This window comes from Hermetia illucens, chromosome 3 (assembly GCF_905115235.1).
Source record: "Hermetia illucens chromosome 3, iHerIll2.2.curated.20191125, whole genome shotgun sequence".
In the NCBI taxonomy this organism is placed as follows: Eukaryota; Metazoa; Arthropoda; class Insecta; order Diptera; family Stratiomyidae; genus Hermetia; species Hermetia illucens.
The window spans coordinates 37,510,409-37,529,902 of NC_051851.1; the positions used below are offsets into that span (position 1 = coordinate 37,510,409).

General features: G+C 43.1%; 3 protein-coding genes across 4 annotated transcripts in view; 2 read left to right on the forward strand and 1 right to left on the reverse strand.

Moving 5' to 3' along the window:
* Positions 1–311: 311 nt before the first annotated feature.
* LOC119650640 (lysosomal acid phosphatase) lies at positions 312–7,851 on the forward strand. Its single transcript, XM_038053562.1, has 8 exons — positions 312–398; positions 467–645; positions 717–869; positions 923–1,018; positions 1,102–1,344; positions 1,406–1,543; positions 7,162–7,563; positions 7,662–7,851. The coding sequence occupies exons 3-8, from the start codon at positions 717–719 to the stop codon at positions 7,809–7,811; spliced, it is 1,182 nt and encodes a 393-aa protein (XP_037909490.1). The 5' UTR covers positions 312–398; positions 467–645; the 3' UTR covers positions 7,812–7,851.
* A 38-nt stretch (positions 7,852–7,889) lies between these two features.
* On the reverse strand, positions 7,890–15,853 carry LOC119650641 (uncharacterized protein C15orf61 homolog). Of its 2 annotated transcripts, none has more exons than XM_038053563.1 (3): positions 15,666–15,853; positions 8,163–8,349; positions 7,890–8,104 (listed from the first exon to the last, which is right to left on the reverse strand). In XM_038053563.1, exons 1-3 carry the CDS (start codon positions 15,765–15,767, stop codon positions 7,977–7,979), a joined length of 417 nt encoding a protein of 138 aa, XP_037909491.1. In that variant the 5' UTR covers positions 15,768–15,853; the 3' UTR covers positions 7,890–7,976. The 2 variants fall into 2 exon arrangements, with proteins under 2 accessions (XP_037909491.1, XP_037909492.1); XM_038053564.1 differs by lacking the exon at positions 15,666–15,853 and adding an exon at positions 15,578–15,619.
* A 275-nt stretch (positions 15,854–16,128) lies between these two features.
* LOC119650639 (EH domain-containing protein 1) overlaps positions 16,129–19,494 on the forward strand; it is a 38,556-nt gene continuing 35,190 nt past the window's right edge. Inside the window, exon 1 of the mRNA XM_038053561.1 lies at positions 16,129–17,563. Within this exon, the coding sequence (XP_037909489.1) occupies positions 16,339–17,563 (1,225 nt within the window). The 5' untranslated portion in view covers positions 16,129–16,338. The remainder of the gene's footprint in view (positions 17,564–19,494) is intronic.

Here is a 19,494-nt window from a genome sequence, read left to right on the forward strand (position 1 = left end):
GACCGCTAGAATCGTTGTGTCGCCCTCGAAGGCAACTATATTTAAATAAATTTTCTTTTCTAATTTTTAGCCCAACTGCATTAACTAGCCCAGCCGCAATTAACTGCCGATAGAAGTGTCGACTGCTAATTTCGTTAAATCAAATGGTTTATAGTCACCAACTCTCATAAATTTTCCTATGAAGAATTCAAAGTAGCGCTCCCCACTGTACTATAATTACTTAAACCACCTTTTCAAAAAATGAGATGCAAATATATTCTCCCATCTGCGGTTGTAAACAACAACACGTTGTGCCGAGATATTCCGATGGAAGCTTTCTGAAATCCAATGCTGAGCACGCAGCAGTCAGTGAGTGGATTCCGTTTTGATAGTGACTCGTTGTGTTCAGTGCTCTATAGGTACTATCAGCATCTTTACGAAAAGCCAACCCACTAATTCCAAGTATCAATTTTATGATCCACTTCAGCGATAATAGTGTTTGGGAGCAAATTGACAGATCACTATCTCTTCTGCAAATATGCAGCTATGAAAAATCGTCGACCAAATTTTGCAAAACTCGGAGGCAGACGTATTAAAAGCGGAAAACTTTCTTCTATTTTTAGACCTGTTTGATCTCTGCCAACATTTATTTGTCTGTTGCGAAATGTGAGTGCTTTGTATATTTCAACATTGGTTTGGTACCTTATCGGTCGCTAACTGGCTCCCTTCCCTTTTAGATGTCTTGCAGGAACTTAGAGACCAGCCGCCGGACGGTGGCTGTGTCTGTTACCCTCTTAGGAGCGGCTTTGTGTGCAGTCATGATGGCTTATATGGTTTTCGGGGACAACAATGACGAGGAAGGACTCAGGACGCTCAGAATGATTTCGATAGTATATACATGGCAGCAGTAAAATTAAACTCTTAATTTACTCCAAGATTTAAGATTTTCAGGCATGGGAATCGCACTCCAACAGATTTTTACCCCAACGACCCATACTTGCTCTACGACTGGCCAGGTGGTCAAGGCGCTCTGACCGAGGTATATTAATTAGTTTACTATTTTGGACATCTTGGACAATTCATTGCCAAATCACGCATTTAATTCATATTTGCCAAAACCAGACAGGTGCTCTACAAATGTATAATTTGGGTAAAACCCTTCGGATGCGTTACTATCGTCTACTCCCCACAAACGGACTGTATTCGAAGGATGAAATGCATATCCTTAGCAGTGCAGCAGAGCGCTGTCTTATGAGTGCCTCCAGTCTCCTGGCTGGATTCTTACCGCCCCTAGAGAGTCGCAATATATTGCCCATACCATGGCAACCTGTGCCAGTAAATTTGATACCACGAGACCGAGACTTCGTAAGTTGAGAATTTCACCAAAATTGGTTCATTGGAAAACTTATCATTTTTCGATTTTTAGCTGCTTGCCCAGAAAAAACCATGTCCCACGTATGACGAAATATTGGGAAAACTCTACTCCAATCCACCACCAGACTTGAAAAAATTGAATGAGAAAAGTGCAGAGCTTTATAGATTTTTAACGAAGAACACCGGAAAGGTATGTAAATAAGTTTTTATGATATTATAGATACTCAGATTATCCAGGTAAATATTTTAATACAAAAGATATGTTGATTGTGTAATGCCCGTGTAGTGGGAATTTTGGCCTTTCGACGGCAATGAATGATTGTGGTCTGGGCTTAAATTGGTTTATGACAGCATTTTCGTCTAGCTCCTCCACGCTTATGACTTGCATTAGTTGTAAAGATAACCATAAGCTCACAAGTAATGAAATTGTACAGAGAATTGAATGCTTGCTGCCATTAGAGATTTCGTGGCTCTTTGTCTCCCTTCGTATAGAAAACTTTGGAAAGTCAGCTTTTAGGTATTCGGGTAATCAAAAGTGCTTTTGGATTTGTCGTTAAGTCTAATCTCATAATATATTGTTATTCTACTAAAATCTAGAATAATGCGATTTCCATTCGAAGATAAGATATAATTCCGAATGACTTCAACGTCATGCCCAGCTTCACTGCCTTTATAAAACTGTCTGACTGTATAAATCAATTTGCAATTTCTAAAAAAAGTCTGGAATAAGAATTTTAATATCTCTAAGACCAGAAACAAACTCTTAACTTATAATACTTCTTATTTGCTATGAATGTCTCTGGGCACATTTCAAATAAAACAAGTCGGGAAACCGGAAACTTAACGCTTCAGGTATAAAAGGTTTTGTGTTTCCCTATATGAGGAGCATAACGCGGTTCTCCATTGGCTCAGTTCTGTTATCGGTAGTGACCTGCCCAGAACTGGCGGTTTAAATATCTCAGTGGCATTTCACAACTGGTGTTCTTTGTGATCGGTGTATCAGCGAACTTCCCAAATCTAAAATTTACCGCAATGTCGTCCGTGCTATCGCCTTCTATGGTTCTGAATGTTGACCGACTTTAAAAAACATTGAACGGCGTCAAAAAAGTCAAGCGATGACGGCTTTACGGTTTCTTACCAGGGCAGAGGCAAATCATCAGACGCTGCCTTACCTCTGCCCTGGGAGCAGCGTGACCGTAGTGGCTCGCAGATGTTGAATGCTCCTTTATATAATTCGTAGAACACGACATGACTACGAATTATATTGAGCCTTATTGACCAGAGCTTGGCCAGAGCCGAAAATATTCGTTTTGAGAATGATGGGGTCCTCAGTCCGCATCAACTTAAGGGCGTCTTGCGGTAATGGGGACAAAGATGTTGCGTTGGACTAGTGGCGTGACATGTTTTGATCACATCCGAAATGAGGATATCCACGATCGTTATGGGGTTGCACCGACCGTGGAAAAATTGCGAGAAGCATCTTCGATAGTCTGGTCACGTAATTCGCGCTAATAAGAATTCACTTGGCAAGATTGTTCTGAACATGGAATTCGATGGTGCGCGACTAAAGGCCGACCGAAGCAACGGTGGGTTGATACGCTAGATGGGGATTGAAAAGCCTCAAGATTACATACAGACAGGCATTTGATACAATAAAATGACTAAACCGATCACGACTAGCCGACCGCGCTTGTGAACGGGACAAAGGCTGAAGAAAAAGAAGAAGATGTGAGGAGCGATGAGTGCCTGACAATTCCGTGTCACATAGTTCAAAATTCTATTGGCCTCTTTTTTTTAGAAAGCGATTTAAATAAATCATTTGATGGAAAGCCCTGTATTGATAATAGTCAACCTCATACGCTTCATACTCGGAATTTAATATTAATAGCAAGTGTGAAGAACTTTACCTACAACAGATAAAAAAAGTCGGGAAACCGGTTTTGTGTATTTCTTAGTACGTAACACGTAATATATGCATATATTATGTGAGAATATCCACTTTCGGATGATATTGATCATTGTCAATGAATGATATTGACATTCAGAGTCTTGAATTTGCAAAGAAGCGACAACTTTAGCGTATTATAACTTTGTTAGTAATAGTGCGATTTCCACCAAACAAGATCATGCTCTATATTATAGCCTATATCACTGCACTTCCCTGATTTTTGTTCAGATTTTTGGGCTAGGTAGTTTCCGAAAATGAGTCCTGTCTCACTTTAAATGGGTACATTTTGACTCGCATTTTGCATTTCACGCCAAAACTAATGTCAGCTTCGGAAAATACTAATTGAGACCTTTCATTTGATATCCTACAAATGAACACCGACAATATGCGGTGAAACAAAATGTTAAACCCCCCTTGGATGTATGGGGAGCCCCCCTTTACACTCTACTTAAATTTATGTCACTCGCTGTATGCGTGAGTATTCACAGGTCGCATCTATCCACCAAATTTCGTCCGGATCGGTTTAGCCGTTTTGGAGAAAAGTGCGTGTGACAAACAGACAGAGAGTGAATCGTTTTCGATAAAGTTTTGTTTTACACAACTAATGCAATCTTTCCGCACTCATGAAAAAGAATACTTTGGCCTTGCCCTTAAGCATCCAGACTGTAGTGGTAAATTATACTCAACACCCCGATCCGTTTTCGTATTGCACGGTCAGTTGTAGTGAATATGATGCTACCAGCTGCACATAGAGTATATCAGCCCCAAAAATCTGACATCTCATGCGTCCATAGGTGCATCACTCACTTAGAAAATATGCCGTGGTTTCCACTTTCTAGTTACTTTTGGATACCGTTTTTTGTAAAATAATTTGTCTTTGCTCTCAAATTAGGCCTCAGTTTCTGCAATCGCTTCTTTATCTGAATGAAATCTCTTCCCTAGCCCTTTTTACGATGTCAACAAAAAGCTAATGATCGCTCGGGGCCAAAACTGGAGAGTATGATAGGTGGGAGAGCAATTCAAAGTACAAGACTTTTCGGGTGGGATCATCCTCATCCATACGGATTAAGTGAGCCGGATTTTATCCACAACCTCACGGTCATGGTATCGCTCATAGCTTTCGTCGTTGTGTAGGCTAGGAAATCGTCCATCATCATATAAGGGGCCAAAAATGGAACGCGGCCAAGAGTTCGCAATTTTTCTTTCTAAGAACCCAAGTCTCCGAGGGATATGTGAGGACTGACAAGATCATTGTCTTGTACAATATAAGCTTGACCATATGGTGAGACGTTTTGAGCGAGACAGTTGTTGTAAGCTGAAATAGGCTCTGTTGGCTGCCAACAACCTTGCGTGGATTTCATCGTCGTAGCTCTTATTGGTTGTGATTTGCGACCCTAGTTAGGAGAAATTATCAAGGGTCTCAAAGTTGTAGTCTCCCACTTTATTCTTCCCGTTTGACCAGTGCGATTTGATGTTATTGGTTGGTTGGTTTTTGGTGCTGACGCTGCCACCATGCACTTCGTCTTGCCTTCATTATCCCTTCATTACTGTGCAGCCCAAGATCTCGTGCCTCCTGCTCGATCTGGATGAAGGTAGACTGTACATCTCGGGTTGTTCTTCCCATGATGTCGATATCGTCCACGTAGGCCAGTTGTTGGGTGGACTTGAAGAGGGTGGTGCCTCTCGCATTTACCTCGGCATCACGAATCACTTTCTCTCTCCCCTTGTCGTAGACTGTTGTTGGTGTCGAATGGTTTTGTGAGTGATCCTGCCGCTTTTATCTGGCCTCGCACATCCGTTAGGGTCAGCCCGACCGACTAGTCTTATTATTGGAAATACCGAATTCTCTCTTGGCCGTGTACACTTTTACCATGGCTATGCTATCATAGGCGGCTTTAAAGTCGATGAAAATATGGTGCAACTGATGTCCATATTCCAATAGTTTTTTCATCGCTTGTCGCACAGAGAAAATCTGATCTGTTGCTGATTTGCCTGGAGTGAAGCCTCTTTGGTATGGGTCAATGATATTCTGGGCATATGGGGCTATCCAACCTAGCGAGATAACGGAGAATATCTTATAGACGCGATACCTCTATAATTGCTGCACTACGTGATATCTCCCTATCTATGTCTGGAACAGATGCCTCTTTGCCAGTCGTCAGCTATTGATTCGCTGTCCCACACCTTGAGCACAAGTTAAGGAACCACTTGGTGTAATTGGTCGCCTCCATATTTAACCAATTCGGCTCCTGTCGACTTATGATTTGTAAGCCGATGAATTACACGGACTGTTTCTTCTATACTTAGTGGTGGCAGTATTTGTCCGTCGTCTTCAGTTGGCGGGACCTCCAACTTGCGAATGTTCTGGTTGTTCATTAGTTCATCAAAGTACTCAACCCATCGCTCCAATGTGCCCATTTTGTTGGAAATCAGATTTCCCTCTTTGTCTCGGCAGGATGAGCATCGAGGTGTGCTGACTTATTCCGTTCCGTTGTTAGCTTACATTCATCGTCAAACCAGCTGTTTTGATTCTTTTTGCGGCTGGGACCAAATATGTTTGTGGCCGTATTTATGATAACGTTCTTCAGGTGATTGTGAAGATCATTTGTTGATCGTTCATCTTCAGGATCTCTGTTGACTCCAGTCATTGCGGCATCCATTTCCCTCTTATAGGTGTTGCGGAGGGCTGTGTTGTGTACATTCCGTGGGAACAGCAAGTACTTTCCAAGGAGAGTTTCGTTCTGTTGAAAGGATTGGATTTTTGGAATGCGAGAAACGTTGAGGAGAAAATAAGAACCAAAATGAATTTGCTTGAAAAAAATTGCTCCCCCTCTTGGAACCAATACGAAGTGGCGCCACTCGTTGCACTTGTAGCGATTCACAGACCACATATTCTCACCAAATTTCGTGACGATAGCACCAGCTGCTTCGTGCATATGTTTAACATAAAACCTTAAAAAAGGCTCACTTAATACCTGCAAAGAGCAAAAGGGCTGGGGAGAAGTAGCTTCTTCATATATGGGACTTTAATATTATAACGTGTGTCCTTTTTACAGTTACCTCGGAGAACCTGATATTCTTCCTTCAACTCTCGAAGTACTCGGAAGTACCTCCTCTTGAAAAGTCCGAGTCGACCATTCTATTATAGCTTTTTTATTATCAATATACGTTCGGTTGTCTCCAGAACGTTCTCTTTTCTTCCCAGTATTGGATTCTTCATGTTTCACTATTGCAAATGCTGCTCGCGCTTTGCAGAAAAAAGTTTGTCCAAGTTCGGCGATGAATCTCGTCTGCCTAATACCACCGTTGTTTCCGTTGGTGACTTCCGAAGGTTGGAAATCTTCCTAAAAGCATCCGACGTGCATCTTATTTCCGCTCTACTATCATCGTAAATGTATCGACTTCCGCAGTAACCAAGTTTTCCACTAATGAGGCTCTACCGCTTACCCAGTTCCCGAATTCGCCGTCTTATTGGATTTCGGCAGTACTACATCGTAAAAAGTTTCGTTGGGGTTCTCGCTAATGTTCAAACGAACAAATGCATGTTGGTTGTGGGGTACTTGGTACAATAAAGGTTTAGATAGGCTTGGGTCCCAGCAATTAAATAGAAGGACCTACATTCTCTTATAAACTGCCATCTTATCAGATTCTTCCTTCGTGAGGCGCTCACTTCCATCCGCATTAACATGATAATTCGGTGGATTGTTTTTCTTAAGGCTCATGCCAGTTGCCCCCGGTACAAACGGCAGTTAGGACCCTATCCTTTTCATTGATATTGTGAATCTGAAAATTGGTATTGGTACTGAAAACGAAGATTCAATAGTTAATTTCTTTAATCGTATATTTCCAAATTTTTACAGAATATATCTAATATTCGCGAAGTTGAGCTGTTGTTCAACACTTTAGCGATCGAACAGGACGCTGGGTTAACTCTACCTGCATGGACGGAAAGTGTTTTCCCTGATAAAATGTTGCCTCTAGCAGAACGCAACTATGTTCTCCACACGGAAACATCACTCATGAAAAAAATTAAGGGCGGGCCACTGATTACAACGATTTACCGAAATATGACGAGAAAACGAGGGAAGAAGCTCCAGCCAGATAGGAAAGTATTCCTCTATTCAGCACATGATGTTACATTAGTCAATGTAATGAACTCATTGGGTATTTTGGACCAGACCGCCGCGAGACCGGATTATGCAAGTGCATTGGTATTTGAAATGCATCATAGTAATTATTATAAGGATGATTTCGAAGTGAAGGTAAGTGCTCCTTTAGAGATATGGTCTTGAACCAGAAATCAACATCGATTTCATTTTATTTAAGTCTTGAGTTTTTACTAAATAATTATGCCTTTCAGATTGTATACTATTTCAACAGCGAAGACAAGTTTCCAAAGGAACTACGCATACCTAACTGTGATTCACCTTGTTCACTGACGAATTTCGGGCGCTCTATTGAGCACTTACTTGTAGATGATTATGATGAGATATGTGGTGCGATCTCATAGCGATAAATTGTCCGACAAAAATAAACCCCTTTGTTGTTGTTAAAGGTTTGAATATTTATTTGAATCAAATGCATAGTCTTAGAATAAACTAGTTTTATTTGCATTATTTACATAAAATGGGATCTAAACACTGAAACACTATTGTCTCAGTCTACCTCAGTCAACTCAAAACTGTGATCCTTTATCTTCTGCGTACAAAAAATAAATGGTTACGTCCCCTTCTTGTAATCTCACTGTTTCCTTGTGAGAAATGAGCCACGTGGCAGCTAAACCATAAAATAACAACGGAAGACCTGGAAAAGGGGCAGATTAGACAAGAGCTATATACGAGTAACTTGAAATACAACTTACCTAAGTTCATAACTTTCAATATCCTAAAGAATTTATCCTCCGTGTCGAGGTTCTGCCACGGTCGTTTACTGCAATGATATTTTAAGTATGGGTAACACCCAGTTCGCAGGATATGATAATTTGCTCCTGTGTCTAAAGTCCAGTTGAAATGGGATTTTCCAAACTGATCGTTCTCAACATCTTTGAACTGTAACGGGCAAAAGCATAATATCTTCAAAATAGAGTCATAATAGCATATCTATTGTTGTGAATGGTAGTGAAAGAGAACCTGACAACCCACAGAAGCACGGAATATGTACTCTTCAATATGGTTGGGGAAAAGGAAGCAAAGTTAATAAGTTCCTTAGATATTTATTGTTAATAAATGTGCCGCTTTGTATTGCGAACTACCCTATGGGACGCAATATGGCAACGTTTTTGTATTTATACGACACGGTCAATATTGGTGGAATGCGCGTACTGATCAACTGATACCGAAAGGATCTTTGTGATCCTTTGGCGCCAAATCCAACCTATGCATTACTCGATGGTTCAAGGGGTTTGACGACTGGATTGGACTGACATTCATAAGTTCATTTTTGACAAGAAATCGCTGTACAAAGAGAGCGACAAATTATAACGCACGGGTGCTCAACCATGAATTCAAGCCGAAGGCATACAGCATTGGAATTCCTGTGAAGTGGCGTTTACGAATACATTCAAAATATTCTCTGCTTAGCGTAAAAGATGACGTAAAAGATATAGAAATTTCTGGGCTAGAACCCTGCAAAAAACCAAAAGGTCAACAACGCCTACGACTACGATCTTTGCTTATCGATTTATGATTGCTTTCTGGAATGTATGCACATCCTTCGAGTGAGAATTCCAGCGATATAAGGTAGACATTTTGGGCCTAAGCGAAGTGAGTGTTGGTGGGACTGGAGAGTAGTCTTTTCTCACTTCCCACTTATAGGACTGTGCTTCCTTGGTTTGGAAAGCCAAGTGCGCGAATTTGGTGTTGAACTGTTGCTAATAACTACCGCAAAATGCGTTCTCTTAGGACGGGAGCCGGTTTCTACATGATATTGACCCCAGAATCCAAGTCTAAGTTAAAGAACATCACAATAATGTAATATAATTTATCAATAGTTTGGCCCGGTCATTTTCCAAGATTCTCTGCGGAGTATACTTATAATAAGGATGATAGGTTGCCCCTAGTTATACTTCAGCACAAGATTTTCATAGAGAATCTTGCAGACGGAGTTATGTACTGAATAATCTCCTCTTCACAGTTGCATAACCTACAATTGGAGTTGGTGATTGAAGAGTCGGGAAGAATGTACCGTTTGTAGTTTTTTGTTGGGAGCGAAGCATCCTGAATTGAAGTTAGGAATGCTTCGGTCTCGTAAAATAGTACACCGTTAGTCAACCATTTGTTGGAGGCTTCGATGTCAATGCCTGGCAACAACAAATTTTTTATATGACCTCCGTGAATGGGTTTCTCTTTCCACATGTCGATCTTCTGTTGGATTGACATTCGATATGGGATCCCATTCTCTGCTTTTCAAGTTTAAAGAAGACAATTTATTATCTGCCACGACGGTAGCCTGATGTAATCAGCTAGAAGAAACAAGATTTTGTACAAACGTAACATTTATAGTAACCATGAATGTGATATGGAGTCAAAGGCTGATTTACAATCGATGTAGACTGTCGAAATATTTCGTTTTTGGTGAACAGCCTACTTTACAGCTACCGTACCGATTATAAACTGTTCCTTACAGACTCGGGAACATTTCGCGCATCATTGTTGCTCCTTAGCTATCAATTTATGAACATCAAGATGTTTTGACATGTTAGCGCACAGAACTGAAGACCTTGTAGATGATAGGAAGACAAGTAATTGGTCGACATTTTGAAGAGTAAGAAGCAGTTCCTTGAGGATGGGGAAAGTTATCTCCTTGGTGAAAAACTCTGGAACTAATTTCAGATCGGCAATCATCTGATTAAAATGATTTGTCAATACCCTGTGAGTGGTGTTGAACCGCTTCAGCCAGAAGTTTTGAATCTTATCAACTCCTGGCGCCTTCCAATTACCTGCCTTATCTGTTATATTATGCCTAATTCTGTTATATTATGCCTTATTCTGTTATATTAGGCATGGTCATTTCGGAAATGGCCTTGCATGAATACATAAGGTGTGGGAGCGATGTTGCTTCTAAACTGCAACGGATGGGTTCGTTTCAAGCACTTCTTCAGAAGTTTTCTTGGTGATCCAGATCGAGGTTACTTTCCCGACCTGAGCTTGTGAGATTTTTATAAAATTCCCTTTGGTTCTGGAAGAACAGGGTGTTGTCTGTTCTTCGCTGGAAGCTCTTTTGATACCTACGGATGCGATTGGAGCATACTGCAAGTTTGTGCTTCAGCGCCTCGATTGGCACATCGTTGGAGAGATGGTAGTTTCCAATGATGTTCGCAACGCATCTGGACACTCTTGGTGATGGATTTCCAAGAAGTGCTTGCGTGACACGGTCAATCTCCTTTCCCAACTTTTCGACCCTTTTGTTGAGCCGAAATACCCAGAACGGTAAAGTCCTCCTGCGCATGCCTTTGTTATTCGCTCCAAGATGTTGATTATGGGGACTAATAAACGTGCCAGCTGCAACATAAACCAGACTGTGAACCTCTGTAGTAGTAATCTCGTCCCTGTCCCAATATAGGGCTGATGTAATAGCATTGCAGGAGATGCGTTGGACAGGGACCGGTTTCCTGGAGTAGAGCCACTATACCATATATTATAGCGGCCATCCAGTAAACAATGTGCTACGAGTAGGTTTCTTAGTCAGCCAAAAAATGAAACCTGCTGTTATCGGCTTTGAAGACATAAGCCAACGGCTATGCACTCTGCGCTTGCGAGGCAAATTTAAAAATATAAGCCTCAGTAACGTTCACGCCCCTACAGAGGAAACTGCAGAGTCGGAGAAGGATAACTTCTACGAGGCAGTAGAGCGAACCGTCGAAGCCTGTCCCAGATATGATATCAACATCATACTTGGGGATTTTAACAGCCAAGTAGGGACGGAGCCCGTATTCAGGCGATACGTTTTCTCCCATAGCTTACAGCAAAATAGAAATGATAACGGACTGCGCATTATTCGATTAGCAGTGTTACACGAAATGGTTGTTGGAAGTACCTGGTTTGCGCGGAAAGCGGTCCACAAACATACATGGGCCTCTTCAGACGGGAACACTTTCAACCAAATTGACCACGCGTTGATCGAACACCGCCATCTCTCAGCTTTGATGAATGTCAGAACATATAGGGGGGCCAATATAGACTCGGATCACTGTCTCGTTGGCATGGTGCTCCGAGCTCGAATAACAACACCGCCTAGAATCACCTCTGACAATCAGGTGAGAGTTAACACTGAAACCATTTACAACACCTATAAAAGGAAAATGGATGCCGCAATGACTGCAGTCAACAGAGATCCTGGAGATCTGATTTCCAGCAGAATGGGCATATTGGAGCGATGAGTTGAATACTTTGATGAACTACTGAACAACCAGAATATCGGCGGGTTGGAGGTCCCCCCAACTGAAAACAACGGACTCTCTTAGAAAACCCGACGGTACTTTCACGAGCTCCAGTTTGGATTCAGTATAGACCCTTCTGGACGTACACCATCCGAGAGAACGGGCGAGAGAAGTGGCAGGGGGAAAGTTGAGGGTTCTTGCAACCCCTTCATCACGCAAGTGCTGCAAGGGGAACTGGAACACTGCTCTGGGCTACGCGCCTTCCTCTTGGCAAAACGTTGAGGTAGTCTTCATACCGAAACCTGGGAAAGATGACTATTGTAATCCAAAGAAGTTCAGACAGATCAGCTTGACTTCATTCTTACTGAAAGGTTTGGAGAGACTGATGGAGCGTCACATTCCTGGAAATGCACTTAGGTTGCACCCACTTAATGAAAACCAACATACTTACCAGCGTGGAATGTCCTGTGAGTCTGCTCTTCATTCTCTGGTCACAAAGATAGAAGATGCAACTTTGAATGGTGAGTACACGATGGGGGTGTTCGTGGACATTGACATTGTGATGCCGCCAGAGCGCATGGCGTTGATGATGCTTTAAGTGGATCCATGCTATACTAACGTGGAGATTTCTGTGCGCTGAGGTGGGTGTCGATCGCTATCTGACTGCAGAAGCAACGAAGGGCTAAACCGAAAGAGGTGTGCTTTCGCCACTTCTGTGGAGTATGCTGATCGACTCACTACTATGCGAACTGCAAAATTTGCCAACACACGCTCAAGCTTATTCTGATGAAGTGGCTGTGCTTACTGTTAATCGAGATCTTGGAACGGTGTGTGGGAATATACAACGTGCCGTTGATTTGATAGACAGTTGGTGCCTCAGACATGGTCTTTCAGTTAATCCAAATAAAACCACAATGGTATTATTCACAAAAAGGAGAAAACTGAATGGACTTTGCCTCCCTGAGATGAGGAGTACTACCCTTCAACTCTTCGAAGAAGAGAAATATCTGGGAGTCACTCTAGATAAAAAACTTCTTTGGAACAAACATGTGAAGATGAAACAAGCTCTCACAGCTTATGGGCTATGCAGACGGACCTTTGCTTCGACATGGGGACTCAGGCCTCATGTGTTAATGTAAATATATGTTGCTATCATTAGGCGGATGTTCGTTGAGGCATCCGTAGTGTGGTGGGTTAAGGTGAGACAAAAAGGTTTTCACCGTAAACTAGCCGCACTGCAAAGAACTGTGTGAATGGGTACCACTGGCGCCATGAGCACGACATCCGGCGCAGCTCTAAATGAACTTCTCAATTTGCAGCCCCTGGATATATTTATTCAAAGCGCTACAATGAGAGCAGCTCATAGACTAATTCGATTAGATCTATGGGGAAACAACGGATGTGGGGAGCACAGAGCATTGGAAGAGTTACTGGGAGGACTGAATCCAATTCTTACAATGCCTTCCGATTCTCGTGTCCCCATACATCTATTTGGTAGAAGATATGAAGTTACCCTGAAGCGTAGAGAGAACTGGGAAGTCCCAGAGGAATGCGTGGCGGGATATACGGAAGTCTTCTACACCGATGGCTCAAAAACAGAAGAGTCTACCTCTCGAATAAAAGCGAGAAGTGGGCTTTTCCTTTGGGACAATATGCAACGGTTTTTCGAGCCGAAGTTTATGCGATCCTAAGGGCGGCAAACTGGGTGATTGACGAGCGGTTGAAGGGCAAGCGCATCGCAATCTGCAATGATAGAAAAGCTGGATTGAGGGCGTTGAGCAGTCCTTTGATCACCTCGAAAATCGTTCAGGAATGCAGAAACCGTTTGAACTATATCTCTAGATTCAAGACGGTGGAACTACTCTGGGTACCTGGTCACTGTGGCGTAGAGGGAAATGAAATCTCGGATGCTTTAGCGAAAGAGGAGTCGGAGCCGGAACTAGCAATTGGAGTATCAGTAGCATTGGTGGCTAAGTCTGTTTTCAAAAACTAGGAACAAGCTTCCCACAACGGCAGGTGGCAGAGCCTAAATGCTGCTCGACACACCAAACTTTTCCTGCCAGAACCAAACATGTGTACAACAAAGTTTATCCTGTCGAAAAGCAGGAGGACTTGCAGGAGTATTGTGGGCATTCTGACAGGCCATAATTCACTAGCTAGATGTTCAGAATAGGAATTACTCAAGATGATACGTGTCCCTCCTGTAATGAGGAAGCGGAATCCACGGAGCATTTCCTAAGTGAATGCCCCGACCATGGACGCATCAGGAATCAGATTTTTTGGTGCCGATGTTCTCCAATTGCGACGGGTAGCATCACATCCACTAACGGAAATCCTGCGATACGTTAACGAATCCGGAATATTCCGTTAGATGGGGGTGGCGAGTACAATGGGCCAACACGGCCTGAGTGTTCAGAAACTGCAGCTTCTCCCCACCACACACACATACACACACCCCATCTATAAGATATTCTCCGTTATCTTGCTAAGCCGGATGGCCCCATACGCCCAGAATATCATTGGCTTCACTCCAGGCAAATCAGCAACAGATTAGATTTTCTCTCTGCGGCAAACGACGGAAAAACTGTTGGAATATGGAGATCAGATGCACCATCTTCTCATCGACATTAAAGCCAGCCAGGGTAAAACTGTACACGGCCATGATGGAATTCGGTATCCCGGCGAAATTGATAAGACTGACTAAGCTGACCCTGACCAATGTGCAAGGCCAGATAAAAGCAGCAGGATCACTCTCGAGACCATTCGACATCAACAACGGTCTACGACAACGGGATGCCATATCATGCGTCCTCTTTAACCTTGCCCTGGAGAAAGTGATCCGTGATGCTGAGGTAAATGCGAAGGGTACGATGGCCTTTAAGTCCATTCAACTACAGGCCTATGCTGAAGTATCGACATTATGGGACGAACGACCCGAGTCGTACAAACTGCCTTTATACAGATCGAGCAGGCGGCGCGAGATCTTGGGCTGTACATCAATGAAGGCAAGACAAAATTATATGGTGGCAAGATCAGCACCAAAAACCAACCAACTAACAACATCAAACCGCACTGGCCAAACGGGAAGAATAAAGATAGGAGACTATAACTTTGAGAGCATCAGGTTGTAGATAAAATGCGTTTCAACAGGTTGCAGTGGGCGGGTCACTTAATCCGTATGGCTGAGGATGATCCAGGCCGGAAAGTCTATAAGGGCAATATCTATGGTAGAAAAAAAAAGACGAGGCGGACCCTGTCTGAGATGGGCGATGGCGTAGGTCAGGACGCCAGACAGCTTTTAGGGATATCGAATTTGCGGAGCTTGGCACAAAACCGGGATGTCCGGAGTTCTTTATTTAGGCAGGCCTATACCGGATACCGGTTGATTCGCAGTTAACGATGATGATGAAGTCCTTTTAGCCAGTCATCCATCCATTCTAGATTGCTGCACTTTCTCCAGGAGTATTTTTTTCATATATTTCACACCTATTTTTGAATCAGCTAACCATCAGGGCCCTTTCTCCAACACTGGTCGACTATGCTTGCTTCTTCTAACTCAACTGAACCATTCGAAAACGACTATTAACTGTTTGGTATTCTCATGTTCCCTTCCATTTAATGCTTCCACTAAAATTAGCATTTCCAAACCTTCTGCCCTTATGTATAGTAAATAAAGCACGTACTAGGGGATAACTAAGAACAGACTTCAGTAGTTCTTCGCATTACCCGGGAGAGCTGAGAACAAGAATTTTTACAAGGTATAATGGATGATGGCTGTTAAATCCCCCAACCTCACTCGGGCCTTTTATAGAGCACGATGTTGGTTGGTAATCCCGAAAGGATGTACGGTACATACACTGAGGCAATAACATTGAGGTCCGGAAATGTAGTCGACATACCCTATATAGTCTGCAACATCCATTCATAATTAGGAGTAAAAATCTTTAATTTCCTAGGACGGTTAGCATGTACAGTTATTTCACGCACCTTCACGAAATATGACGTCCATGGCGGTTCGTTACATTGCTTCAGGTAAGCGGTTAACACTTCGGACGCTTTGGGTTTGAGCAGGATCCTAGTTAGACGCATAAGCAGAGCAATTATAATTCAAACTTTATATAAGAGAAACTGGGCCCCATAACATCCCTTCGAGGAACCAAAACAATAATCAGCTGATTCGACGGTGACATTTTCCCTGGTTCACAATAACGATTCTATGTTTCCATTTTAATTTACCAAGAATTTATTATTTATCAGTTATGATGCTACCTACACCCTTGAATTTCTACTACAGGGGCATATTATGCGACTTGCATTTCAGAAAAGTCGTCTTGAATTTTTCCGAATTCAATGGAAACATCGCAACCTTATCTTTCGCCATCGGACAACCCGAGCTGTCACATCCCAACTGCACAAGCCACACGTCACTAATCAGACATTAGTCACTTTTCCACTTTGAGTTCAGTGCAGTTTCGAACGGTGGTGACAGTTCGCGTGTGAAGTGTCCGATTGTCTGTCTGTTTGCTCCCATTTATAATTTCGTGGGGAGTGCTTCGTCCGCTGATATCGCTCATATTTTTTTCGCGTCAACGACTGACCAACGTGTGTCTTAAACGTCCTCTTATTCACCAACCCCAGCAAGTCCGCGAGACCCAACAAAATGTTTAGCTGGCTGAAACGCGAGAAAACCAACCAAGAAGTTGTGGAGAACGTGATCGGGGAATTGAAGAAAATCTACAAAAGCAAACTGCTCCCGCTCGAGGAGCACTATCAGTTCCATGACTTCCACTCGCCCAAGCTCGAGGACCCTGACTTCGATGCGAAGCCGATGATCCTGCTTGTGGGACAGTACTCGACGGGAAAGACCACTTTCATTCGGTACTTGTTGGAGCGCGACTTTCCCGGAATACGAATTGGTCCGGAACCGACGACAGACCGTTTCATCGCCGTCATGTATGACGAAAAGGAGGGCGTAATCCCCGGCAACGCTCTTGTCGTTGACCCAAAGCGACAGTTCCGCCCGCTCAGCAAGTACGGGAATGCCTTCCTGAACCGATTCCAGTGCTCCACCTTGAATTCACCCGTCCTGCAGGCGATTTCCATCGTCGATACCCCCGGTATCTTGTCCGGGGAGAAACAACGCATCGACAGAGGCTACGATTTCACGGGAGTGCTTGAATGGTTCGCCGAACGAGTGGATCGAATCATTCTCCTGTTTGACGCCCACAAACTGGACATCTCGGACGAGTTCAGGCGATCGATTGAAGCACTCAAAGGACACGATGACAAAATCCGAATTATTCTCAACAAAGCTGACATGATCGACCACCAGCAGCTCATGCGAGTGTACGGTGCCTTGATGTGGTCGCTGGGCAAGGTCCTGCAGACTCCGGAAGTCGCCCGAGTGTACATCGGCTCGTTCTGGGACCAGCCCCTCCGCTACGACATGAACCGCCGACTGTTCGAGGACGAAGAGCAGGATCTCTTCCGCGACCTGCAGTCTCTGCCCCGTAACGCTGCCTTACGTAAACTTAATGACCTGATCAAGCGCGCTCGTCTCGCCAAAGTCCACGCTTACATAATCTCCGAGCTCCGCAAGGAAATGCCCAGTGTGTTCGGCAAGGACAGCAAAAAGAAGGAGTTGATCAAGAATCTAGGACAAATCTACGACAAAATTCAAAGAGAGCACCAAATTTCGCCCGGCGATTTCCCGGACATCAAGAAGATGCAGGAGCATCTTCAGCACCACGACTTCACCAAGTTCCACTCGCTTCGCACCAATCTCCTGGACGTCGTCGACCAGATGCTGGCTAAGGACATTGCCCGTTTGATGGAGATGATTCCACAGGAAGAACAATCCGTGATGTCGGAGGCGGTCGTGAAAGGTGAGTAATCACAATCGTGTAATTGGCGGCAGTTATCTAATTTGGGCGCTGAAATTGCCTCATTTCGAGATAATCACTGCCGGCGTGTTAAGATAATCGATAATTGCTCGCTGCTGGCTGACCGGCGGATTACATCACCGCCTGCGTAGCTCTTCGTCAAGTGGATTCCGTATAACGATGACGAAGGTTAGGTGTTGGGTTTCATGATAAACAATTGAATGGGTTGGCGAAGCATGACAGGAAGATGGGTCTTAGTAATGACTCTTGAAAATTTACTCCATTCTTCCACGTAGCGTCATTTCAGAGGAATTTGCTCCAGATAAGAGTCAACCGTTTGCCACGGATTCCATGAGCAATGGGGAGAAAATCTTACTTAACTCGACAATTTTTTAATCAAGAAAACTTTCATTAACACCTACATGCGCGTAAAATGTTCTCGCCAGATTTACTGCACTTGGACATGACAGCTTTCTAGTCACATTTCTCTGGGTCTTGTTTGTGCGATTCGTTTCACTGGAGCAAACACGTTTAAGCTATTCAGAGGGCTAAGGTCTCGGTATTGATATAACCTCGGCAATGAGTAGTATTGTACCGTCGTTTTCAGGATAAGTTCTCCGAACTAAGGCAAGAATTTCCAGTAACATTCAATTACGCATTCCATTGAATGTCGTCAAGTACAATGGGAACAGATTAGTATGTTTTCCAATGGATTGGAATGAACAAATATGCATCGCTTTTCTCTATCGAATTTCTTTGAAGGTTTCCAAACGGTGCTTGTCCTTTTTGCATCTCAGGGTTCGGACTTCTTTGTTGATTATTTTTCAAACTGACTTGTACCATTTTCAAAGTAATTTCTACAAAAACTAAGCGTGATGTCATGAAGTATTTGTGCTATATATTCTACCCTAATCCTCTTTAAGAGGTCGAGACGATTGTAGACAGTATCGACGCACATTTGCTGAGATAATCCAACCCTTACCAAGTATGCAAATCTGTTTGTGTGTATTGTGGCTCAGAATATATTCCAACGTCCGTGGCCGTTCTTTAATCTTGACATTTTATCGATGGAACATAAGGAACAGGAACATGCAAGGATAATCAGCTGTTCAGAGAAAAGGCTTTCCAGTCAGGAGAAAATTAAAATTGATTCTCGGCAGAATAGCTCAGAGTCTATAATTATTTTTTTTTTATACAGATGTTCTCAAGGCGATCCATCACTTCAATTACTTCCCTAGTTATCCTGCCGTGACAGATGGAATATCTGAGGGTTGTAATGCCTTTGAAGATTGAGGGAAGACCAAGGTCAACTAATTGGCAGAGCTACCAAAAAAATCTATAGAAATTGGGAAGGTCTGTCCGCAAATACTGCAGCTCTATTCCGAACTCATCTTTACCACATATTCTTCTCCTTAATATTTGATTATCTTTTTCATTTCTATGCTCAATGCATGTAATTGTCATTTCGCATGACATTGGTATATACGAGGAATCCTTCGACAAATTATTGGATGTCCTAACTGTCATCGGCAACTTGCTTGTGGGTTGTCGCTTTAAAACTCTTCTAGCTTCAGTAAAGTCACTGATATTTTACTCCAGAAAGACGTATGTGGCTAGTGTTGAGGCCGCATTGGCTTGAGGAAACTTCAAGCTCTTTTGGTCTTACATTTACAACATCAATACTCATGCGGTTTGTAGAGTCCTCTGTTTCTTTCTCCATCTCTCGACTTGGTGCAGCCATCCGCGCATCTCCTGCAATAGCCTTCTTTATCTCCTTATACTTTAGAGGAGTGCCTCGTTGGTAACCTTCACGCCAACTTTATTCCCGGTGCTAACAGCCTTCCTAACCTCTTTTTGCTAAAAACCAAACAATTAATTTCCCTCCTCGTCGCTGTCGGTGATTGTTCACTCGCCGTGAATTAATGTCCTTCTCC

What these genes read in the sequence shown, in the direction of transcription:
- LOC119650640 (XM_038053562.1), top strand. Translation starts at nt 717, where the DNA reads ATGTCTTGCAGGAACTTAGAGACCAGCCGCCGGACGGTGGCTGTGTCT. An exon ending in TACCACGAGACCGAGACTTC is followed by an intron (nt 1,345 to 1,405) that starts GTAAGTTGAGAA and finishes TTCGATTTTTAG; the next exon opens with CTGCTTGCCCAGAAAAAACC. An exon ending in TAACGAAGAACACCGGAAAG is followed by an intron (nt 1,544 to 7,161) that starts GTATGTAAATAA and finishes AAATTTTTACAG; the next exon opens with AATATATCTAATATTCGCGA.
- LOC119650641 (XM_038053563.1), bottom strand. Translation starts at nt 15,767, where the DNA reads ATGCGTCTAACTAGGATCCTGCTCAAACCCAAAGCGTCCGAAGTGTTA. An exon ending in GGACGTCATATTTCGTGAAG is followed by an intron (nt 8,350 to 15,665) that starts GTGCGTGAAATA and finishes TGCCCGTTACAG; the next exon opens with TTCAAAGATGTTGAGAACGA. An exon ending in ATTGAAAGTTATGAACTTAG is followed by an intron (nt 8,105 to 8,162) that starts GTAAGTTGTATT and finishes CCCCTTTTCCAG; the next exon opens with GTCTTCCGTTGTTATTTTAT.